The sequence below is a fragment of the Propithecus coquereli genome, unplaced genomic scaffold, assembly GCF_000956105.1.
Source record: "Propithecus coquereli isolate 6110/MARCELLA unplaced genomic scaffold, Pcoq_1.0 Scaffold235, whole genome shotgun sequence".
NCBI classification, from domain to species: domain Eukaryota; kingdom Metazoa; phylum Chordata; class Mammalia; order Primates; family Indriidae; genus Propithecus; species Propithecus coquereli.
The window spans coordinates 5,821,818-5,848,655 of record NW_012147897.1 but is presented as its reverse complement, the minus strand read 5'-3'; the positions used below and the strand labels follow the sequence as shown (position 1 = coordinate 5,848,655).

General features: G+C 35.1%; 1 protein-coding gene across 1 annotated transcript in view; it reads right to left on the bottom strand.

Annotated features, from left to right (window-relative positions):
- The window catches only part of LOC105811398 (chromosome unknown open reading frame, human C11orf30), a 77,517-nt gene that overhangs the window by 36,121 nt on the left and 14,558 nt on the right, over positions 1-26,838 (bottom strand). The window contains exons 5-7 of the mRNA XM_012645578.1: positions 25,243-25,502; positions 16,697-16,973; positions 4,962-5,216 (exon numbers count right to left, since the gene is read on the bottom strand). Coding sequence (XP_012501032.1) covers positions 4,962-5,216; positions 16,697-16,973; positions 25,243-25,502 — 792 coding nt within the window. The remainder of the gene's footprint in view (positions 1-4,961; positions 5,217-16,696; positions 16,974-25,242; positions 25,503-26,838) is intronic.

The following is a 26,838-nucleotide window of genomic DNA, read 5'->3' as shown; positions in this document are numbered from 1 at the left end:
GACATTTAGGTATAATTAGACAAGTTGCATAATCACTCTGACTCAGTTTTCTCGGCCATAAAATAAAGATACTACTAGCATATACCTCATAGGCTGTCATGAAGATTAAATAAATCAAAATTGTAAGGTGCCTAATGTACAGTAAGAATTCAATATATAATTATTTTGGAAGTTTGGAAATTCTGATTATAATAAATCATAAACAGTGAGGTTGTAGGAGATAAAATGATATTTAGTATTATTTCATTAACAAATCACAATAATGCTTAAAGCACATATAAAAAGAAGGCCCTAAAGAAATAACCACAGACATAGAAAAAAAATAAGAGAATCAGAAGACTACTTTGCTCAATTATATGCAAATAAGTTTAAAATCTGGAACAAACAGGTAATTTTCTAGGAAAATATTATTTATCAATATTGACCCCAGAAAAGAGAGAAAATGTAAAACAGACAAATTTCCATAGAAAAAAATGTTGAGAGCTCCACCCCTTTGCCAAAAAGTTGCAGGCCCAGATACTTGCACATGAGAATTCTACAGTCCTTTTAAAAGAAGATAATTTTAATGTACTTAAAAACCACTCCAGAGATTGATTTCTGGCACGGCAGCATGAGGAGCTCTGCTACCTCCTAACCCAGCGAAACTGGTGAAAATTATAAAATGACCACCATTGAAAGGCTCTGGAAACGGTTACAAGGGCAAAGAGCAAATGAAACAATCTACTTAAGAAAACCTACAAAAATTCAGTAAGAAAGGCAAGATCTGTAATATTTAAACCAAAACTGTTTCTTCTTCCCCACTACCAGCTCAGCAAGAGGGAGGCTCCATTCCAGATGGCTTCCATCGAGAACACAGGGTTGCTTTTCTCCCCTCCAGCTCCCAGTTGAAGTGCTTTCTTCCCAGGAGAAACAAGACTTCATATTATCTCATCCTGCCTCCAGATACCTGTTGCAAAGGCTAAATTCCCAGCAAGTACAGTAAAGAGGTGGGATCTCCCTTATTCTGCCCAGCCCCCAATTTGTAGACAAAGGCTCTACCTTGGGCACAGCACCACTGAGAATACTGGAATACTGACTACAATTTCCCTGGCTTGTGAGGCAGTGGTTCCACCACCAGGAAAGGCAAGATGAGAGGACCTGAGGTTGCTGCCCAAACCCTCACCCCTACCTGCACTGAGTACTCAGAGTCTCAAGCAAGGATATCACACAGAGATAAGTTTGCCACTGAGCCCACCCCTAGTTTCAGAGCCCTGGCTCAGAGTCTTTGCCTGAGAATACAAACAGGTCATAAAATAGACAGCTTTTAATCTCTTCCCAAAGGACCTGACTTCATGGAGCATGGGGACGTTCAAGCATAAGGGCATTCTCAAGAACACAATGGAAGATGTGGTGACAGGTAATCGGAAGGAGATTCATAAATGTAATGAAGATACAATGTAGACTATAGGCAGACAGTTTATAGGTGAGAAGCAGAGAATAAGAAAGCTGGAAGGAGCTTCCTGGGGTCAAAACAAATATCGGAAATGAACTCCAGAAACTACTCCTTCAAGGGACCCAAAATTTGGACTAGTTTGTAGAGTAATTTATGTTCCAGGGCATTGCTAAAAACAATTCTACTTGTGTACAAAAGGAAGGGAAGTGTTAAGAATCTTTCTTTCTGAATTCCTGGCCTTAAAGGATCCTCCCACCTCAGCTTCCAAAAGTACTAGGATTACAGGTGTGAACCACCAAACCGGGCCAAGAATCCATATTTAAATTTGCTTATATATGTAGAAATATCTATATATATTTCTATACATAAAATATATAAGAAACTAAGACTTTTTTTAAATGGTGAGGGAGAACTACACAGATAAAGGACAAAGATAGAGGACAAGTTATCCACTGTTCAACTTTTTATACTTTTCAGTTTTTGATGAATATATTTTCTATTCAAAAAATAAAATAAAATGTAATAATTGACTCATGAATAAAAATGGAACCAATACAGACCTTAGAAACTCGAACCTTGCAGAAACAATGTATTATACATTAACCAACATTAGGTATACTAAAAGCTCCCTTTTTTATTAGAAAGGTAAAATTATTTCAAATATAGAATAATATGTGGTGAAACAGTCAGCTGTGATAAGTAACAGATATATATTGTAATACCATAAGCAAACACCAAAATAACAGAACAAACAATATACTTAAAAATAATATAAATAAATCAACATGGAATCCTAAAAATTTTTCAAGTAAACCATAGGTAGGCAAGAAAAGAGAAACAGAGGAATAAGAAATGGAAGAGAAAAACAGAAAAATAATAAAACAGCACACTTAAGCCCTACCATAGCAATCATTACCTTAAATGTAAGTGATCTAAATCATTTAAAGGATAAAAACTGGCAATGTGAATACAAAGACACAGCCACACTATATGCCGTGTACAAGAAACTCACTTCAAGTACAATGACATAAGTAGTAAAAGGATGGGAAAAGATATACTATGTGAACATGAATCAGAAGAAAACAGGAGTGGCCATATTAATTACAGATAAAATAGACTTTAGAAAGCAACAGAAAACTCACTGCATCCAATCAAATTGATACCTAGCACGACTGAAATCACTTTAGTTCTCTAACATGAACTAAAATATACTAATGCAGGCTAGTTATCATAGTTACCACCATTTAGTTTACATAGCAAACTTTCCAAATTGAAACTGGAATTAAATTTTAAGAGTGGAAATAAAGTATCAGCCTTTATATTAATAAAAAAAAGTAGACTAGAACAAAGAAAATTACTGGAGAAAAAAGGACCTACATAATGAGAAAGGACTAACGTAACAGGAAGATATAATGTTTCTAAATATGTGTACATCAAACAACAGATGCATGGAAGTAAATGAAGCAAAAACTAAGAAGTTCTTTTGGGAGCATCGAAGTCCTACAGTTATAGTTGCAGACTTTAGTTCCTTACTCTCACCTACGGATGGAACTACTACACAGAAAATTCAGCATGGATATAGGAAAACTGAACAACATAATCAACAAACAGGATCTAATTGACACACATATATAGAATATTCAATCCAACATCAGCAGGATAGATATTTTTTCAAGCACCATGGAACACTCACCAAAGTAGACCATATTCTGGGCCAAAAACCAAATCTTGATAAATTGAAAAGAATTGAAATGACAGAGTATGTTCTCAGACCATAATGGACTCAAACTAGAAATCAACAGCAAAAAAGATCACAGAAAAATCTCTAAATTTGGAAATTAAACAACATAATTCTAAATAATCCATAGGTCAAAGAACTCTCAAAGGAAATTTAAAAACACATTAAAGTGAATGAAAATGAAAATACAACATATTAAAATATGTGGAAAGCAGCAAAAGCAGTGCTGAGAGAAATGCATCACAAATATATTTATATAGATGCAGATGTAAATGCTAACAATGTCCTTAGAAAAGAGAAAATGTCTTAAATCAATAATAATCTAAGTTCCAACCTCAAGAAACTAGAAGGGCAAAATAAACCCAAAGAAAGCAGAAGGAAGAAAATAAGAAAGATAATGAAATTGAGAATGGAAAAATAATAAGATCAATGAAACAAAAATCTAGTTCTTAAAAAAATTTAATGAAATTGACAAACCTTTAGCAAGTCTGACAAAAAAAAAAGAGAAGATACAAACCACCAGTGTTAAAAATGAAATAGGGGACATTAATAGAGATCCTGTAGCCATTAAATGAATAATAAGGAACTACTACAAATTTACACTCATAAACTTTTAAACTTGACAACTTAGAAGAAATGGAGCAATTCCTCAACCCACAAAACTAATAAAACTCAACCAAGATGAAACAGAAAATCTGAATAATTCCATAACCATTAAAGAAACTGAATTCATAAATTAAAAGCTTCCAAAAAAGAAATTTCCTGGCCCAGATGGTTTCATTAGAGAATTCTAGTAAACATTTAAAGAATTAACACCAATCTTACACAATCTATTCCAAAAGAACAGAAAAGGAAGGAACACTTCTAAACTCATTTTATGAGGCCAGTATTATTATGATACTAAAACCAGACAAAGACAATACAAAATAAGAAAACTACAGACCAAAATCCCTCATGAAAGGAGACACAAATTGAACCCAGCAATATATTTAAAAAATTATACACCATGAGTAAGTAGAATTTACTGCAGATATGCAAGGCTGGTTCAGCAGAAAAATCAATCAATATAATCCAGCTTATCAACAGACTAAACAAGAAAAAACATATCATCATGTTAATTGAACAGAAAAAGCATTTGACAAAATCCAACAATCATTCGTAATACAAACTCCCAGAAAACTAAGAATGAAGGGCACTTCCTCAACATGATAAAAAGCATCCCCCAAAAACTTACAGCTGCCATTATACTTAACGGTAAAAGACTAAATGCTTTCTCAAGATCAGGAACAAGGCAAGGATGTCCACTCTCCTCACTCTTATTCATTCAACATAGTATTGGAAGTTCTAGCCAGTATAGTAAGACAAGAAAAAGAAATAAAAGACATATTGATTGGGAATGAAGAAGTAAAATTCTCCCCTTTTACAGGTAACACAATTCTGAACATAGAAAATCCCAAGAAATCTATGTAAATACTCCTAGAACTAGTAAGTGACTTCAGCAAGGTCAAAGGGTACAAGATCAACACTATATTTATATACCAACGAGAAACATATGGAAATTGAAATTAAAATCATAATACCATTTATAATCACTCCAAGAAAATGCAACACTTAGGTATAAATGTAGCAAAACACATACAGGATTTTTATGCTGAAAACTAGAAAACACTGATGAAAGAAGTCAAAGAAGACCTAAATAAATGGAGAGACATACAGTGTTCATGGACTGGAAGACTCAGAGAACTGGTGATTGGGAAGAATTACCACATCTTGTAAACATTTTCCAGTTACCTGACTCCTGTTTGATCTGGATGGTAGGTTTGATACCAGGTGGCAAAGGAGACTGCTGAGGCTGTTGCTGATGGGACACTGGAGAAGGCTGGGCCACTTGTTGCTGTGTCTGTTGTTGCACTTGATGTAACTGCTGCTTAGGAGACTGTTGATGCTGTTTAGGGAACTGTGCAAGAATCTGAGTTGGGGCACCCACTAAGTTTTTGGGAGAAGGAAGTCTGGTTGATGCCATTTTGATTGCTGATGTAGACACACCTGCACAAGAGTAAGGGAAAAGAGAATTTGAAAGGCAAGCATAATTAAAGTTACTTCTGGTTATTATACTAGATAATAGTTTAAAGGCTAAATCAATAAAAACTATGATTTATTGAATACCTAGTAAGTGTCAGATAAAATGTGTGGTTCTTTGCATATTTGATATCTAGTGACAAACTCTGCAAGGGAAGCATCATTGCTCTCAGATTCAAAAATTGAATTGATTTTCCCTAGGTGAAGAGTTAGAATGAAAGAAACAAAATATCACACGTGATGTTCCCGGACCTGTTTCTCAACAGATTTATTTAAGAAAATGTAGGTTCTCAATGTGAATAATGTAAGAATAAAGTACATTTATTAATTTTTGAATCTTATTTATAAGTAATACATTTTTCAAATATTATTTTTCAGGTTCCAATCAATTTAAACATGACATCAGATAAAGTAACACACTTAAACACTCATCTTCTGAATTATTTAGCAAGGTAAATAGTTTTTCTATATCTCATTTCTAATAATCTATAAGATAAAGTCATTTCTTGAAACTTCTAACTGGTTCAGTAAATAATCACGTGAAAAATTTTTATATCTATAGCAAAAAAATTCTGATGATAAGGTCCTTTTCAGTGCAATGCTAATATTAGAAAGCATACATAGATAAGAAGTACTAGTAACTTTCACTAAAGATGTATGAGTTTGAGAAATTCTTTCTTCTCTCAGATTTTTCATCTATAATTTTTTTTTGTAATTAATCAACTATCCAACAGGACTATTATCTGTCCATGAGTTAATAAGTTAATATTCCTAACAGAGAGAACCTGGAATATAACTCATCATATTTACTTTTTAAGCACTGCTGAAACAATGAAAAAAATTAATAGCCTAATTCTCAAGTACTTAGGATGTTTTTTTCACACCTTCCTCTACCAAATTCTCACCATGACAAATATACTCACTGTATTACAGAAAAATTTTAAATACAAATATCACATTCTTATGTCTCTAGAGAATGATAAAAATAGAGAAGGATAAACCTTGAGAATACAGTCTGATTCTCTAAGGCCTCAGCTTCCTCATTTGTTGAATTTTTCTTTTGCCCTCTAAAAGTTGTAGTGTGGATCAAGTAAGATCACAGATTGAGGAACACTTTGAGGAGACAAAAAGTGTAGTCAGAATCACCTGTAGGGCTTACTCACATTACTTACATAGTTCCCCACCTCTCCCACCCCAACCCCTCCTTGAATACCAGTGCAGCAGGGAGCCTTTTTGGTGCTATATATGTTCTGTATTGCTTAGTCTTGCTGAACTGAACTCTCTCTGGAGCCCCTTTCAGAGCTAACATTTTATGACTCAATGAGTATAAAGTGTTATACAAGTAAAAGATATTATTTTTAAACTATTTAAAAGCTTTAACCCTTATATTGTACTCATAATGTATGGTCTTATATTAATTGAAGCTAACTGTGCACATGGGTAACTCTCTAACTAAACTATGATCTCCATATACTTTTGTACAGGAAAAATATCTGATGTAAAACTATACAAGGTTACTTTAGAATCAGAGAATTGTACTTAAGCCATGCTTCAACACATAAACACATAATAGCTATGTGATCTGATTAAAGTACTTAATCTCTCTGAAAATTCATTCAATAAAAATTTATTAAGTACATACTTTATATGCTAGATCCTAGGGAAACTATTTTGTACCCATGAAACAGTGCTTACCTTCAGGAAGGTTAAAATTTAGAGTAGACAATCACATGATCACACATGTCTATCATTACAAACTAATAAATGTTACTTTTATTTTAACAAGTACAAAGTCCTCTTCCTCTTCCTTTGCCCTTAGCTTCCCAAAGCATTCAGTACTAAAGCCATCAGGTGGCACAAAGTAAAATGGACAACTACACAGCTTAGCAGAAGAGTGACCTAAAGCATGAGGTGCCAGAACCCACTGAGGAGACTGGCCTAGCATAGGAGTCAGAATGAGAGTAGGATGAGGAGGGTGTCCATACTGAGAGCAGTTCATGGGGCAGCTTAGCATGTAGTTAGAATCCAAGTGGGATGAAAAGAGCTTCTATGAATGTGAGCCAGCTATACAGGGTCTCAAAGTTTGAGCAGGGTGTCCATGGGAAGTGGTGGGTATCAGAGTCCAAACTAGGTAAGTAAGGGCTTTTGGGTAGGAAGGCCACCCAGCACAGGTATCAGAGCTGACCCAGGTGAGACAGGCATCAATGCAAAGGGGTGGCTGGAGGAGGGTGTCAGAACTCAGGTGGGGTGAGGTAGGAATATACAGGATGTCAGAGCCTGAGTGGAGTGAGGAGAGCATCTGCACAGGGGAGGGGCAACAGCAGTAATGATGAACGATTGGTTACATACCAGAGGACTGATAAAATATGTATATTCAAGATAATAGAAACTACGTTTTTCCAGTGAAGGGAAGGGAGTAAACCACAATTAACATGCACTGATTGATTAAAATTGGATGTATCGATTTGAACTCACAATTTTCAATATATAGAAATAAATACAGATATGAATATGAGTGTTTATGTACACATTCCCTGGCAATAAGCATATCTAGCGCCACCACGGCCAGCTAATTTTTCTATTTTTAGTAGAGATGGGGTCTCGCTTTTGCTCAGGCTGGTCTCAAACTCCTGAGCTTAAACAATCCACCCTCCTTGGCCTCCCAGAGTGCTAGGATTACAGGCGTGAGCCGCCATGCCCAGCCAATCCATGCCTTTTTGTTAGCATTAATAATGGACCAGTAAGAAATTCACTCTTGAAAACAGAGAATATGCAAGCTTTTGCTTATCACAGAAAATTTACACTTATGTGTGCCTTTTGCATTAGCATAACCCAGCAGTTATTCTGTCCTTGGCATCCTTGATTCCTGTAGGGGCGGTCTCATTAGCTGTAGTTGGTGTCTTTCTGGGGGCAGTAGCACCAAAACAGTGATGTTTCATCAGCATTACTGACTTGTTCTGGCATCCAATTTCCATTAGCAATGACCCTAACAAATGTATCAGTGAATTTCTTGCTGCTTCATGACCAGCAGATGCTTTATCACAACAAATTTTCTAGAATTTAATGCCATATCTCTTCTTACATTTCTACAACCAGCCTGTTGAATACTCAGTTCTCTTCAATCTTCAGTTCATCATGATAAATCTTTGCTTGTTTCATGATCAGCATACCATAATCAGCATACCATAATCAGCATACCATGAATGACTAAGTTCACTGCGACAGTGATGGATCCACTCTTTTAATATGTGACTGAGATCTTCATTTTTAGCTTCATGTAGTGTTTTTCTATTTTTCACTAACTTCTGTTCATCACTTTCAGCATAGAATTTCAACAGCTTATCCTTTTGTTTCTTCAGGTCATTTAGGTGGTCATTCCAACACCACACTCTTCTGTAAGACGTTTCCCACTTACACCACTATCCAGTTTCTCCAACAGCTTGACTTTCTGTGCTATCGAGATAAATGCTTCCTCCTTTTCTTATCACTGTTACCCCATAGGGGTATCTACAGGCCTTTTTGACATTCTTCAACAGTATCTTTATACCATAGAACAGAGAATAAGCAAACATAGTAAGCAATGCACGTAGGTCTTGGCCCTGTATGAAGCATTGTAGGGAACCTGTCATTGGCACATTCAGCCTATATATATACCATTTTATGACCCTTTGTGGGTATACTTGCATGGGGAATCTAGGAGTGCAAGGAAAAGAAACACAGCTAAAGGGGGCTGGAAAAGTCTTTCTTAAAATTTTTTAAAATTTTTCATTATGGGTCCATAATAGTTGTATATCTTTATAGGGTACAAGTGATGTTTTGATACAGACATACAATGTCAATTAATCAAATCAAGGTAACTGGGTTATCCACCGCCTAGGGCATTTAACATTTCTTTGTGTTAGGAACATTCCAATTCCAATTTTTTTAGGTATTTTAAATCATACCCTAACTTATTGCTGATTACTATCACTTTGTTGTGACATTCATTCTATCTAACTATATTTGTGTACTCATTAACCATACCGACTTTACCTCCTCATCCCCACTACACTTCACAGCCTCTGGTAACCATCATTTCTACTCTCTGTCTCTATGAGATCAATTGTTTTTAATATTTAGCTCCCACATATGAGTGAGAATATGCAAGATTCATCTTTCTGTGTTTAGCTTACCGCACTTAACATAATGTTCTCCAGTTCCACCCATGCTGTTGCAAACAGCAGGATTTCATTCTTTTGTGGCTATATAATATTCCATGTGTACATGAACCACAATTGCTTTATCCATTCATCTGCAGATGGACACTTAGGTTGATTCTGAAATTTGAATGCTGTGAAAAGTGCTGCAATAAACATGGGAGTGCAGATGTATTTTCGATATACTGAATTCCCATCCTTTGGATATTTACCCAACAGTGGGATTCTTGGGTCATATAATAGATTTATTTTCAGTTTTTTGAGGAACTTCCATACGTTTTCCATAGTGGTTGCACTAATTTACATTCCCACCAACAGTGAATGAGGGTTCCCCTTTCTCCGCATCCTCACTAGCATTTGTTATTGCCTGTCTTTTTGATAAAAGCCATTTCAACAGGGGTGAAATGATATCTCATTATAGTTCTGATTTGCATTTCTCTGATGATTTAACAATGTTGAACATTTTGTCATACACCTGTTGGCCATTTGTGTGTCTTATTTTGAGAAATGTCTATTCAGATTCTTTACCCATTTATTAATTGGATCATTTGATTTTTTTCTCTCAAGTTGTTGGATATATTAATATATTCTAGTTATTAATTCTCTTGTCAGATGAGTAGTTTGCAAATATTTTCTCCAATTCTGTGGGTTATCTCTTCACTTTGTTGGTAGTTTCCTTTGATGTGCAGAAGCTTTTTAGCTTGATGTGATTCCCACTTGTCCAATTTTGCTTTAGTTGCTTGTGCTTTGGGGGTATTACTCAAGAAATCCTTGCCCAGACCAATGTCCTGAAGTATTTCCCCAATGTTTTCTTTTAGTGGTTTCATAGTTTCGGGTCTTAGATTTAAGTTTTTAATCCATTTTGATTTGATTTTTGTATATGGCGATAGAGAAGGGTCTAGTTTCATTCTTCCGTATATGGATATCCAATTTTCCCAGCATCATTTATTGAAGAGACTGTCCTTTCCCCACTGTTACGTTCTTGGCACCTCTGTCAAAAGATGAGTTCACTATAGATGTGTGGATTTATTTCTGGGTTGTCTCTTCTGTTCCATTGGTCTATGTGTCTGTTTTTATGCCAGTATTGTGCTCTTTTGGTTATTACAGCTCTGTAGTATAATTTGACGTCAGGTAATGTGATTCCTCCAGTTTTGTTCTTTTTGCTCAGGATCACTTTGGCTATTCTGTGTCTTTTGTGGTTTCATATAAATTTTAGGATTATGTTTTCTATTTCTGTGACGAATGTCATTGGCATTTTGATGGAGATTGCACTGAATCTGTAGATTGCTTTGGGTAGTATGGACATTTTAATAATATTGATTCTTGCAATCCATGAACATGAAATATCTTTCCATTTTTTATGTCCTTTTCAATTTCTGTCATCAATGCTTTATAGTTTGCTTTACAGAGCTTGTTCCACTTCTTTGGTTAAGTTTAGTCCTAGGTATTTTATTTTATTTGTAACTATTAGAAATGGGATTACTTTCTTAGTTTTTTTGTCAGATTGTTTACTGTTGGCATATAGAAATGCTACCAATTTTTGTATGTTGACTTTGTAATCTGCAACTTTACTGAATTTGTTTAACAGTTTAATAACGTTTGGGTCGAGTCCTTAGGTTTCTCTAGATAATAGGATCATGTCGTCTACAAACACGCATAACTTGACTTCGTCCTTTCCAATCTGGATGCCCTATATTTCTTTCTCCCATCTGATTGCTCTAGTTAGAACTTCCAGTACTATGCTGAACAACAGTGGTTAAAGTGGGCATCCTTGTCTTGTTCCAGGTCTTAGAGGAAAGGCTTTTAGTTTTCCACCACTCAGTATGATACTAGCTATCCCACAACTGTCATATATGGATTTTATTGTATTGAGGTAAGTTCCTTCTATACCTAGTTTTTTGAGGGTTTTTATTATGAAGGGATATTTAATTTTATCAAATGCTTTTTCATCATCAACTGAAATGATCATATGGTTTGTGTTCTTCGTTCTATTGATACATCATACAGCATATGATGTATCATACGATTGATTTGCATACGTTGAACTATCCTTGCATCCCTAGGATGAAACCCACGTGATTATGATGAATAATCTTTTCAATATGCTATTGAATTCAGTTGCTAGAATTTTGTTGAAGATTTTTGCTTCTTTGTTCAGAGATATTGGCCTATAGTTTTCTTTTTATGTTGTGTCATTGCCTGGTTTTGGTATCAGGGTGATATAGGCCTTGTAGAATGAGTTTGGGAGTATCCCCTCCTCAATTTTTAGGAATAATTTAAGTAGGATTGGTATTAGTTCTTCTTTGAATACTCGGGAGGATTCAGCAGTAAAGCCAGCGGGGTCCTGGGCTTTTCTTTGATGGGAGACTTTTTAATTACTGCTTCTATCTTATTACTTGTTGTATGTTTATTCAGGTTTTGGATTTCCTCCTGGTTCAATCTTGGTAGGTTATATGTGCCTAGGAATTTATTAATTTCTTCTAGGTTTTCCAATTTATTGGTGTATAGTTGCTCATAGTACTCTCTAATGATCCTTTGGGTTTCTGCAGTATCAGTTGTAATGTCTCCTTTTTCATCTCTGATTTTATATATGAAATATTTGGGCTTTCTTTTTTCCTAGTTAGTCTGGCTAAAGATGTGTCTTTGTTGTTTATCTTTTCAAAAAAGATAAACTTTTTGTTTCATTGATCTTTTGTATCACTTTCTTCATTTCAATTTCTTTTATTTTGGCTCTGATCTTTATTATTTCTTTTCTTATACTAATTTTGGGTTTAGTTTGCTCTTGTTCTAATTCTTTCAGATGCATTGTTAGGTTGTTTATTTGAAGCTTTTCTACTTTTTTGATGTAGGCATTTACTGCTATAAACTTTCCTCTTACTATTGCTTTTGCTATATCCCACAGATTTTGATATGTTGCATTTTCATTTTCATTTGTTTCAAGAAATTATTTAATTTCATTCTTAATCTCTTCATTGACCTGCTGGACATTCAGGAGCATATTGTTTCATTTCCATGTTTGTGTATTTTCCAGTGTTCCTCTTTTTATAGATTTCTAGTTTTATTCTACTGTGGTCAGAGAAAATAATTAGTATTTCAACTTTTTTGAATTTTTTGAGACTTGTTTTGTGGCCTACAATATAGTTTATCCTTGAGAATGATCCATGAGCTGAGGAGAAGAATGTGAATTCTGTAGCCGTTGGAGGAAACATTCTGTAAATATCTATTAGGTCCATTTGGTCTATAGTGCAGACTAACTCCAATGCTTCATTGTTGATTTTCTGTCTGGATGATCTGTCCAATGCTGAAAGTGGCATCTGATAATATGTGCATTATATATATCTGGGTATGCCAGTGTTGGAAGCATATATATTTAGAATTGTTATATCCTCTTGCTGAATTGACTCCTTTACCATTATATAATGACCTTCTTTGTCTCTTTTAACAGTTTTTGTCTTGAAAGCTATTTTATCTGATACTCCTGCTCTTTTTGGTTTCCATTTGCATGGAATGTTTTTCCATCCCTTTATTTTCAGTCTATGTGTGTCTTTATAGGTGAAGTGTGTTTCTTGAAGACAACATATAGTTGGCTCTTTTTTTTTTAATCCATTCAACCACTCTGTCTTTTGATTGGAGAGTTTAGTTCATTCACATTCAATGTTATTATTATTAGGTAAGGACTTACTACTGCCAAGTTGTTATTTGATTTCTGATTGTTTTGTGGTCCTCTCTTTTTTTCTTACTTACTTCCTATCTCCCTTTGCTAAAAGTGGTTTTCTCTGTAGTGTGTTTTAATTTCTTGCCTTTTTATTTTTTGTGTATCTGTTGTAGGCTTTTTGATTTGAGGTTATCAGGAGGCTTGCAAAAAATATTTTGTAACCAATTATTTTAAGCATATGACAACTCTGCTTATAAACAAACAAACAAAGAGAACACTAACAGAAATTCTACCCTTTAACTCCATCCTCCCTGTTTTTTAACTTTTTTGTTCCCATCCATTTCTTTTTATACTATCTATCTCTCAAAAAATCGTTATTTTGAACAGGTTTGTCCTTTTAGTCTTCCTACTCAAGATATAAGTGGTTTATACACTGCAATTATAGCAAGAGTATTCTGTAGTTGTACGCTTACCGTCACCAATGAGTTGTATACCTTCAGAAGATTTCTTATCGTTCATTAACATCCTTTTCTTTCAGACTGAAGAATTCCTTTTAGCATTTCTTATAGGACAGGTCTAGTGTTGATGAAATCCCTCAGCTTTTCTTTGTTAAGGGAAGTTTTTATTTCTCCTTCATGTCTGAAGGATATTTTTGCAGGATATAATGTTCTAGGGTTAAGGATTTTTTCCTTCAGCACTTCAAATATGTCATGCCACTCACTCTTGGCCTGTAAGGTTTCCACTGAGAACTCTACTGCCAGATGTATAACTTTTATAAGTTATTTTTTTCTTTCTTCTTGCTTCCATTAGGATATTTTCATTATCTGTGACCTTTGGGAGCTTGATTATTAAATGCCTTGAGGTAGCCTTGTTTGGGTTAAATCTGCTTGGTTTTCTATGATCTTGTACCTGTATATTGACATCTTTCTCTAGGTTTGGAAAGTTCTCTGTTATTATTTCTTTGAATAAACATTCTATCCCAATCTCTCTCTCTACCTCCTCTTTAAGGTCAATAACTCTTAGATTTGCTCTTTTGAGGCTATTTTCTAGATCTTGTTGGTGTGTTTCATTCTTATTTCTTCTTTCTTTTTTCTCTTCTAACTGTGTATTTTCAAATAGCCTGTCTTCAAGCTCACTAATTCTTTCTTCTGTTTGGTTAATTCTGTCTGCTGTTAAGAAACTCATGCATTTCTCAGTTTGTCAATTGAATTCCTGAACTCTAGAATTTCTGCTTGATTTTTTTTTTTATCAACAAGGAGTCACTCACCAAGTTACTGCTATTAAGACCCTTTCCCCTCTACCACCAGCTGCCCCTACAAGAATAACCAGAGATACACCAGCTTTAAAACAGTCTGTCTCTAGTAGATCACAGAAGCAGACTCTGAATATCCTTGTCTCCCAGGTACTCACACAGGAGCTGCTAAAAAAAAGTCCTGCAGTCAGAATTACAAATGTAGTCTATGTGTTGCCACTTCCACTAACATTTACATTTTTAAAAATAAAGTGCCTCAATTTCTTAGCACTAATAATATCTAAAGTAAATATTTCAAATAGAAACAAAATAATTACATAGTTTCCTTGAGTATCTACAGAACATCTACTTTCACATTCATCATTCTCTATTAACTTCCAGTGACTTTTTAAGAGAAAGCCCTAAGATGTCATGTCCAGTTCCGCTATAACTACGTAAGGCTCAAAGAGATATAGAATACTTAGAAGCAAAATAGAAAAAATGGGGGAAGTCATAAGTTCCCAAGAGATTCAGAGGATACCAGGAGAAAATTAAGAATGAAAAATAGAAGCATGGAATATTTGTTTTGCCTGAAGATATTTCATTAGTGACCAAGAGAAACACCTCTCATTTCAAATAATAACATCTTCCTTGGAACAACAGTAATCTTTCTAATACAGTAAAACTTTAGCAAACTGTTTTATGAGTCCTAGAAGGAAAAACAACTAACAATAGGTGATAATTGACATTACTTTTGATATAGGGGCCGGTCAGGTGAAGATTCAGATGGCCTTTCCTTCTCTCAGTTTCAAATTTTGAAATAGTGAATTCAGAACATGTTTGCAACCAGCATTTTAACTGATTTTGTATAAAAATTATTTCTAGGCCAAGTGCAATGGCTCACACCTGTAACCCTAGCACTCTGGGAGGCTGAGGTAGGAGGACTGCTTGAGCTCTGAAGTTCAAGAGCAACCTGAGCAAAACCCCTTCTCTATTAAAAACAGAAAAAATGAGGCAGGCGTGGTGGCACGTGCCTGTAGTCCCAGCTATTTAGGAGGCTGAAGCAGGAGGATCGCTTGAGCCCAGGAGTTTGAGGTTGCTGTGAGCTAGGCTGATGCCACGGCACTCTAGCCTGGCAACAGAGTGAGACTGTCTCAAAAAAAAAAAAAATTATTTCTATATTTAACAAGACTATATTATAGTTTACTGCTGTACAAGTAGAAATGTTGGAATGATTTTTTTAATTATTTCAGGTAACACATAAAAGGAAATTTAAGGCCTGCTATTTCCTGTCATTGATGGAGACAGTAAATGGGTATTGCAGCCAGAAAATGACAGATGCTCCTATATCCTACTGTAACCACTGTAGAGTGAAGGAATACTGACTGTAATCCATGTCTATGTAACTTCTTCCTTGCTAACAGTTACACAGAATATATTATACATTACTAAAACAATCAAGATATTATGTTTTCCTATTTGAGTGTTTGCATTCACTACTAGTTCATAAACTATTTCCAAGCCCCAGTCTATCTTAAGCTATATATTATTCAAGTAAAACTCAGTGAAAACTAATACCAAGTATCCTTCTATATTGCTTCTGTGCTCCCTTTGACAGACGAGAAATGCGAGTATGAATTCTATATAATAAATGCTTCCCTCTGATCCCTGTCTCAAGATTTATCAACACTGTAAAAAGACAATTTCTGACAGAACACTGCTTGCCTTTCATATGGGAGAAACACAAAGACATAGAGGAGAACTAACTGATTTAAGTTAAAATGGAACTGAGGTTTCCACATTTCTTTTCCTCTGCTATTAAGTTATCCTTGAGTTCAACTTCAGTTCCTCTTCACAATACTTCCATCATCTACCAATACAGAAAATTTAGGAGACTGAAGAAAAGGCAAATGGCATGTCCTTGAAACCATCTTCTTCCCCCTACTTCTCATCCCTTACTTTGAAGAGGTTGTGTACTTGATATTTCCTCTGAAAAACCTACAGTAATATAATTTCATGTTTCTCATTTAACATTTTCATTATATTAAAGATATCTGTATAGTCCTTTCAAATTTGTTGTGACAAGATTTAACCTACATTTTGTGAATGTTAATTGCCTAGGTGATTAGGTACTACTCATTTGAAAAACACTTGAGGTAAGCATATTAACATAAGAAAACTGAGTAACCCACTATCTTGACATTTTCAAACTGAAGGTGGCGATGGGGGGCGGGGGCAAGAGTGGTAATCTCTGATCTAACAATAGGGACCTGCACACCCAAAGCAGAAAAACATACCTACAGAGTTTTCTTCAAAATTCCGACCCACCACCACCAACAGAATTAAATGGTGAATCACCACTCACCTTGTGCTACTGTTGACATGACCACAGATGGTGTAGAGGACACCACAGCTGTTACTGCAACTGTATTAGGAACAGGCGATGGTGTAGAACTGCTGCTGCCACTGCTGTTATTACTGACCAGAGAGGACTGTGAAGCAGTTATAACAACTGGTGGCTTCTGGGTTGTGGAAGCAATGACTGATGTTGGTACAAGCTTAGTGACTGCTGCATAGTTATGGGATTTGGAGAGAATGTTGGGCACGAAGGTTGAACTTGGTGATGTGGTCACTATAATAACCTAAGGAAGGGAAAATAAGTTACTTTCACATGCCCACTGTACTACTAATGTATGCAGACTCACAATTAGTTACATACAATGCAAAAATAGCTTATGAAACATGAAGAAACAATTCAACAGAGAGGAATATACAACTAAAAATATATGAAAGCTTTCCTTTACCAGTAATCATCAAAATGGATTTAATAGCAACAACTTTTATCAATCAAATATTTTAGAAGATAACATTCAATACTGTGCAAGATATAGCAAAGTAAACATTTCAATATACTGCTGAGGGTATATAAACTGTCGTAATCTTTCTAGAAGGTGATTTAGATATTTATTCATTTATAAATATTTATTGAGCATCTACTATGTGCCAGGCATGGTTCTAGATGCTGGTAAATAGAAGAATGAACAAAACAAACAAAGTTCATACTTCCAAGGAGCTCACGTTCTAGCAAGGGGAGAGAAACAATGAACAAAAAAAGGAAATATATGTCAAATAGAGACAAATGGAAGACACAATAAAGTAGGGTAAGAGAATAAAGAATCATGGGATTCTTTTTTATAACATGTTTTTTATACATACTGAATAAAGACCTCTCTATAAGGTGACATTTGAGCAGAAACCAGAAGGAAATAGGGATACGAACCATGTTGCTACATAGAAGAGCATATAATAACACAAGGAGCAGGCCCTGAGGCAGAAGCAAGCTTGGTATATTCAAGAAACTTGAAAGATCTAATAAATGGGATAGGAATTTATAAGGTAAAGAGTAGTGGGTGACAACTACAGAGAAGTAATGGAGGACTAGATCAAGTAAGATCATGTTGACAATATATACCCTTAATATGATGTGATGAAACTGGCACTTTCTCTCTGTGGTCTTCCTCCAAAAAACCCATAATCCTAGTCTAATCATGAGAAAAACATTCAAATTCTAATAGATGGGCATCTACAAAATACTTGACCAGTACTCCTCAAAAGTTATCAAAAACAAGGAAAGTCTGAGAAACTTTCACAGTTGAGAGGAGCCTAAGGAGACATGACAAGGAAATATAATGTGGTATCCTAGAACAGAAAAAGACAATAGGTAAAAACCAAGGAAATTAATATTATCTGTTAATTATAACAAAGGTATTATACTAATGTAAAATGTTAAAATAGAGGAAACTGGGTCCAGGATATATGAAAACTCTGCATTATCTTCTCAATTTTTCTGTAAATCTAAAACTGTTCTAAAAAATATCTTTTTAAAAATAATCATTACTCTATCTGCTAGGTAAAAAGTATAATAGGGCAATGAAGGTAGAAACAGGGAGACAATTAGGAAGCTCCTATAACAAACCAAGCAGAGACGGTGACCAAAGTGTTTATGGTGGAAGTAGTGAAAAGTGAACAGATTCTGAATATATTTTAAGGTTAAAACCAACAGGTTATGTTCATAGGTTGATATGAAGAATGGAGAAAAAAGAGGCAGAAAAGAAATGTCAAGGTTCAGCTAATATAGCTAGAAAACTGTAGATGATCTAGAAACAAAGCATTTCAGACAGAGAGAACGGTATGGAGTAAAGGACCTAATGTCAGAATTAGCTTGATGTAGTTAAAAACAGAAAGAAAGCCAGTGAAGCAAAAGCATATAGGGCAAGGAGGCATTGGAAAAGTAAGCAAAGGCCACATCAAATAGAGTAAAAAATTTAGATTTTATACTAAGTTTCATGGGAAGCCAAGGGAGCATTTTAAGTAGGGAAAAAACAAAATTTGATTTATATTTTAAAAGATCACTCTACCTGCTATATGGTGAGAGGCCAAGAGTAGAAGCAGTGAGACCAGTTAAGAAGCCATTGCAATAGACTGAGCAATAAATGATAGAGGCTGCTTGGACTGGGGTGTTAGTAGGGAAATAAAGAGAAGTGATCAGATTCGGATTATTCTGAAAGGTAGAGACTAGGAATTGTTGATGAATGGAAATGGCAGGATTGAGGAAAAGAAGAAAATCAAGAGTAGCTCCTATAGCTAATATATATTAGATTATTTAAATATCCCAAAAATCCTATGACACAGATACTATTATTATCCCCATTTTACAGTTGAGAAAACAAAAATTATTTATAAATTTGTAGTATCACAGTTTTATTCTGGGGTGAGTATAATGGTGGTATAGTGAAACCCAAAACAGAGCAGATTATCTCCTTCCTCTTTCACTGAAATTATTTCTACCTACCTCGGATAGAAAAAGTGTTTTGAAACAGTTAGTACCTACATCTCAAAGAAGCTTTGATCATAATATTGTTATTTATGTATCTTCAGAGCTACAGAGAATTACAAAATATAAGTACTTGTTCATTACTTTAAGGAGTTTGTTAGTTATTTAAGGAGTCAAGAAAGATACCTAAGTCTCGACCAGTAAACACCTATATAGAGTTGACCAGCATACTTACACATAGACTTGACCAGTAAATACCTACATAGCATTATTAGAAAAACAACAATGAACCGTTGTACAAACTGAGAAGTAGACCAATATGGTAAAAAGACCGCAAGCTTAAGTCAAATAAACCTGCACTTAGATCCTGCCTCTGCCATTTATAAATGGCAAGCCCCTGGACATGTTAAAATCTCCGGGCTCCAATTTTCATCTAAAAATGGGGATAATAATACCTACCTTGCAAAATCATTACAAGGACTAAATGAGATAATGATGTTAAGCATCTGGCATAGTGCTAGGCACATAGCAGGTGGTCAATATTTGGCAGTCAACAAATGGTACTTATTAGTAGCTTATTATTACTACTTAAATGTTCAAAAGATATCAGTGAAGACATTACACATCAAATCAATTGGGAAGTATATTTCAATGTACTTTATTTTTGTTTCATTAAAAATTTTCTTTTATCTTTTCCCCAACTTCTGATACCTCCCAGAATCCAAAGAACTCACAGCTACTACCATAGCCAAACCATTAGAGTAATGGCAATTAGGTCTCACTTTTGCCGGTTCTGAACTAATAGTAGTAGCTTCCTGGAGCACAATGCTTATAAGGACTGTGAGGCACAGATGAGGATTTGCCAAGGCTTGGCAGGAAAGTATGCCACAGTTAATCAGCAATGTCTGTCATGGGCAAGGGAAAGGGAAGTGTTTACACTTGTGTCAAATATTTATAATTTCAGAACTAGAGTATGCAGGTAGGCTTCTAACATTAAGACAACAAAACTTCAGCAAAATAAATCTAGAGTCTTAAAGAGTAGGTTTTAGGTTATAAATACAAATGAGAAAACATATTTTGAGATTTCAGTCTGCAAGACGATTTCTGATCTGAAAAGGTGTTATCCAAAATTAGAGCTCCACCCTGGAGAAAACCTACTTGCACTTTAAAGTTACTTATTACAACAGGGGAAATATAGGGGTTTTGAAACCACGTGAACCAAACAGTGTTTATTCAGGCCATAATTCAAATTACTGACCTTCTAGCACTCACAAAAACTCCTTAAGAGTGCTGGGACTTGCACCCTAAGGACAAAATGAAAAATATGAATCAAGCACATGAAAGCATAAAGCTATATTCTGCTGCTTTGTTTATATAAGTGCTGCATCAATGTTATATTTAAAATGAAGGCACCACATTAACATAGGTGGAAATTTGTCTACCTTGGAAATATATGACCTATTTGAATTTGAATGAAGTCCACAAATTCATAAATAATTTACTTGATATAAAAGTCAACTTCACCTAAAATAATTCCTAAGTTGCCTTACACAGGATTTGTGAGAAATCCAAGGTAAATACAATAATGGCAATAGCCTTGGATAGATTTCTGAAAAATTCAATTACCCAGCAAAAGGAAAACGAAACGAAACAAAACACCCCAAGTGAGTCCTATCAGTCCTACCTGTACTCAGCTTGTCCACAAAATAAAACTGATGGCATTGAGTACACACGAAGTAAAAAAGTACAGTTTTACATCTGGAACATAACAGATGCTCGATAAATATTTGGGGAATGAATGAGTCTTAGTTTTAATTTAATCTGTTTTAAATGTTTATTTTTTTTTTAGACACAGTAAGACACATCTAAGGTTCTGAGCCTGAAATCTCATAGTATGGCTCATATATGACTTTGGAGATGAATATGCCCACTTATAAACATCATAAGTCTGAAAACCTCAACTATCCATTCTCAATTGAAAATTCAGAGAAAAAAACAAAAGATATGATAAAGCCAATGAATTGTTAAAAAAAAAAGTTCACAAACTTCACTAAATAGGTGAACCCCAACTATTATAAGTATTTTTATGTTCATTTATCAAAGATTGGAAAGTTAATAATGTTAGGTGACATTTACTGAGCACTCATTATTTGTACTATTTTAAGTATTTTACATGAATTGCCTCATTTAATTTTCCCAGTAACTCTAGGCAATATTACTATCATCTTTATTTTTTTTTATAAGAAAACTGAGGCTCAAGAGAGGTAGCAGAGCCAATATTGGCACCAGATCTATTTATTCATTTAATAATTAATTTGTTCATTCATTCAACAAATATTAATTAGCACCTACTACATACCAGGTACTGTTCTAAACACTAGGGAATACAGTGATAAAGAAGACAAAGTCTCTACCCTCAACAGCTTATAGGCTATGGGAGAAACAGAAGATAAACAACTTTGTAATATAACATCAACTAGTTAAAAGTATTATGAATAAAAATAAAACAGAGTAAGGGAATAGGAGGATATGGATGGGAGGTAGGTACTCTTTTAGCTAATAGCTTTGCTTTACTATTTCTCAAATATCAAATTAAAGTAGATAAGGGCAGAAGGGAGAAGAATTACTGAGAAAATAAGATCCAGCAATGAAGGCAGTAAAAACATTACAGTAAGCAGACTTGAAAATTCAGAGTATAGCAGGCTGATGCCACCAAATATAGGGCCAGTCCAGAAAGCAATAACTATAATAGTATACAAAAAATGACATTCAGAAAGATTATCTTGGAAGTCATCAAATAAAAATGTAAAAATTCTGTTCAGTATAACATTTAAGAAGTCATCAAAATAGTTATTTTTTATATATTAAGGGTAAACTTCAATGAACTGATCAATTCACTTATTTGGAACAGCTCATTATCAACAGTGTAAACAGACAAAACGCTACTTTCCATAAAATACCTGCAAGGGAAGGATGCTATCATTTTTTTTAATACATACCTTATGTTGTACTTTAAACAGCCAATCTCATTTAATCCTTACTATAACCTCATGAGATTGGCATTATTTTCATCTCACAGATGAATAAACAGATATAGAAACGCTAATTTATCCTAGGTCATACTGGAAAACCTGAGGTTCTAACACAGGAGTCTCTGACTACAAAAATTTTTGTTTGATTTTAATACTACACCATAATCCCTCGTCCTCAGACTGAAAATAGAATTATATCCCACAGATCGGCTCATTATCACTTCTAGTTATTGAGAGAATAATGATAATTTTTTATATATGATATAATGATATCTTTCCAGGAAACTCAAAGAGGTTCTTTTTTTTTTTTTTTTTTTTTTTTTGAGACAGAGTCTCACTCTGTTGCCTGGGCTAGAGTGCAGTGGCGTCATCCTAGCTCACAGCAACCTCAAACTCCTGGGCTCAGGCAATCCTTCTGCCTCAGCCTCCCAAGTAGCTGGGACTACAGGGCACGCACAATTGGCCGATTAATTTCTTTCTATTTTCAGTAGAGACGGGGTCTCGCTCTTACCGAGGCTGGTTTCGAACTCCTGAGCTCAAACAATCCGCCCGCCTCAGCCTCCCAGAGTGCTAGGATTACAGGCGTGAGCCACCACGCCCGGCCCAAAGAGGTTCTTTAAATGAAAGTTATCACAGGACTAAAAATTCAAAGATGGAAAGATCACTGAACACAGAATTTACCTCCACTTCTTCCCTAAAGTCTCCCTAAAATAGTTTGAAGGTTAAAGACAAGTACTAACAGATCAAGCACATCCAAGAAAGTGGAAACCTAAGTTAGCAAACAGACGATTAGCAAATAAGACAAGTACCATTAGTGAACCCCAGAAAGACTCAAGAATTGAGAACGCCAGAAACTTCTGAAGTGGAGGTAAAAGTGAAACTAAAGAGAGGAAAACTAGTTGAAAATCTGTTTAAGAAGCATGTAGATCACTAGCTATCCTTCCCCACCCTAAAGGAAGGCTAGGAATATACTCTCTTGAGGGTGACTAAATCCAAGGATATCGGATGATATCTGGCACAGCTGAGGGCGGGCAGTACTGTACTAAAAACAAAGGCGTTAAGTAAAGTCTACATAATGAATGGTGAGCCCACCTAGCCTTCTCCCCCCATTTACTTCTCAAACACTGACAGTCTAGCTTATACTACTCAAGGTAGGAGACTAGAACATTCTTCTCTAAGGAATCTGACCAATCCAAGGAAAAGCCCTAAAGATAGTGACAACTGATGGAGGTGAAGGGGTAGTTAGTGTTCTTCAACAAAACAGCCCAGCTAGGTCAATCTACAATGAGTCACCATTAATATGTCCCAAGCATACACAGAGAGCTTTCTGTCATCTTTTTAGTGCCTACTTTCATTTATAAGCAGATAGCCAGACACTTAAGGAAAGTGAAATAAAAGAGATCAAAATAAATAAAAGGAACTTACATGTAAGAGAGAGAAAATGAAAGAAGAAAACATAAAAATATTATCATGAATATCATCAAGTAAAATACAATGGTTCTATGAAAGAGCAGGATGCTATTTTTTTTTAAAAAAGAGCTTTTAGAGAACAAGAAAGACTTACTAGAAATTTAAAGTATGACAGCAAAACTAAATTATATAAAAGTACTGAAAGATAAAGTTAAGGCATAAGGAAAATAATAATACTTACAGAGCATTTACTATGTGCCAGGCTCTATTCTAAGTTTTTCATATATTATTTCATTAAATAAATGACACCCAAAATCCTACAAAATAATATTGTTTTCCCTGCTTTACAGATGAGAAAACTTAGGTAGAGTTTGGTTTTCCCAATCACATAGCTAGTAAGTGGTAAAAGCCAGAATTTGAATCCAGGAAGTCTGTTCTGACACCCAGGCTTTTATCATTATACTGGAGTAGGAAAAAAATGCAAAAATAATGGAAATTAGGAATGAGAAAACATAAGAAAATTAAAGGATCAATCCAGGCAATTCAACAGGTGAATAATAGGTGATCCAAAAAGAGAAAACAGAGAAAAATCAAAGAAATAACTCAAAAAATTTTCCACAATTGAAGGACATAAGTGTCCAGAATAAAAGGGCCCACTGAGAACACAAACTATTGGGTAACAAAGACCCATACCAAGGAACATTACCTTGAAATTTCGGAACTCTGAAAGTTACTAAAAGTTTTCAAAGAGGAAAACAGGATCTGAAATTAAAATGGCATTGGGATTCCCAAAAGCAATACTGGAAGCCAGAAGCCAACAGAGCAATACCTTCAAAATTCACATGGAAAATGATTTCCAACCTAGAATACTTTACCTAGCTATACCATCAAGAAAGTGGGAGGATAGAATAAAGAAATTTGCAGTCCACCATGCAAGGTCTAAAAAAATTTACTTTCTATTCAACCATACACCAGGAAGCTACTGGAGAATACACTCTAGCAAAATGAGTCAATAAACTAACAAAGAGGAAGATCAGAATAACAGTAAAGGGAGATCCCAGAAATATAAGTGTGCAACAAGCTTAGTATGAGGAGGCAGAGGGTTCTAATAACATAAAACTGACAGAATACTGATGACTTTAACATACTTAAAGAAGAGTTTAGGAATGTATAAATACTAGTATATAAAGAATTTTAAAAGATGACAATCATTTACTTAATTATAGCCTTCATTTCTTCTATGAAACACTTAACTGACAACTTTATTACTTTGGCAAAGTAAAAACTGATTTCCTAAAGTAAGGTCATACAAATATAGATTTTTAAAAATTTTTCTATTTTAATTTTTTCCAAAGGCATTACAATTATAAAAGATAGCACAATTCTTAGAAGTAGGAGATCTGCTAGCTGTGTCATCTTAGGCAAGTTATTTAGCATTACTAAGCCTCATCTGCAAAAAGTGAAATAATAATACCTATCCCAAAGCTTTATGTGCAGAATTAAACAAAGTAAGAGATGTGAACATTCCCAGCATAATGCCAAGCACATAGTAAGCGCTCAGTGCATGTTAATTAAATCTCAATTATATTGTCTGAAAGAAACAATTGGCAGGCAGAGACTCCCTCTACCACATACCTTCTGTGTTGTTGTGTTTGTTGTCTGTGTTGACGGTTTGGTGAAGGTTATTTTCACAGGAGACATGTGGGGTGGTAAGGAGTTGGCAATGCTCTGCATGATGTTGCTCATCTTGGGACTACCACTCACAGGCACAGTGATCGTCTTTGAGACTGGAACAACAGCCTTTGGAACTTCCTTTAGGACAACGGGAGAGGAGCTAGAAGAGTTTGTTCGCCTTCGTTTTCTGGGCTTTTCATCTTCATCTGAACAGCTAACACCTAAAGGGCAATGATAATACTGCTATATTTGTATCAAACTGACCTTGCATTTTACACTTTATTTTTAAAACCTTTGGGTCATCAAGTCATCCTTGACCTCATGCCCAATCAGCCAAGGATCCTATCAATCCTCCCTCAAAGAAGTGGTCTCTGAAGGCCTTCCCTCCTATCTTTAAACCTATGGCCTCTGCTCCATGTCAGGCCTTCTTATGTCCTGCCTGTATCTTAGCAACAATCCCCTAAAAGATGTCCAAGCTTCCAGTGTCTCCACTTCTATTCTACCCTCCATGACCAGTTACAAAATTTCACATTTAATCACATCAATGCACTGCCTAAAGTCCTTTAGTAGTTTTTGTCTTCCTAGAAGATGAGACACAAAATCATTACCATATCATTCAAGGCCCTGTTTCTTTCCAAGTATACGATACCCTGCTGCTGCACCCAATCTTGTGCAGCCCTTTAATCTTGGCATGCTAAACTGCTCACTATTCCCCAAAGCCACCTAACCATATTCTATCCATCTCTGGGTATCTATATACTATTGTTCTTTGGGGAATACTACCTACCATCAATCACCTCTTGATCACCTTGTAATCATCATTCTGTAAGCCACCTCCTCAATGAAGCTTTTCCTTATTCCTCTAAGCAAAGCTAATCCATGTCTCCCCTGAGCTTATAAAGCACTTTGTACATTCTCTTCTATATCACTTACCATATGGCAATGTGATCGTTTGCACATCTCCCATTATTAAGGGGCTCCTAAAAGGCAATGACTAAGTCTTATTGGTTTGTTTCCCCAGTATAGGGCCTTGTATAAAATAAAAAGTTAGGTGAATAAACAATTATATCCCACACTAATGTTGTTCCTGTGACTTCTGAGTATAAAGCAATAAACTTCCTGTTACTTAAAACTACACATTATGTGACATGGTTTCTTCATGTTTGGGATGCACTTTCAGTGGTTAAAAAATGATCAAAAAATAGGTCCCTACAGTTATTTTAAAAGACCACCTTGGCTAAATCCACAGAAATCAGATATAAACTTAATTAGTAGTCCCAGATTCTTAGTTATTTCTTGATGAACTAAAGCCTCAATTGTTTTTATAGACTTTTTAAAAATCAAGTGAGAAACATAAAACATAGCAACCTACATAGGAAATCTCTACAAAGAAAACATACAAAGTTATACAGCATGACTCATGGAATTGGTAATAAATATAACTCCACACCTTCAATTTTTAAACTCTAATTTAAATAGGGCTGACAATGACCTGGAATCACGCCTCTCTAGAACAGCAAACTTTGCCTCTAAAAGTTACAAAGAAATCAAGTTTAA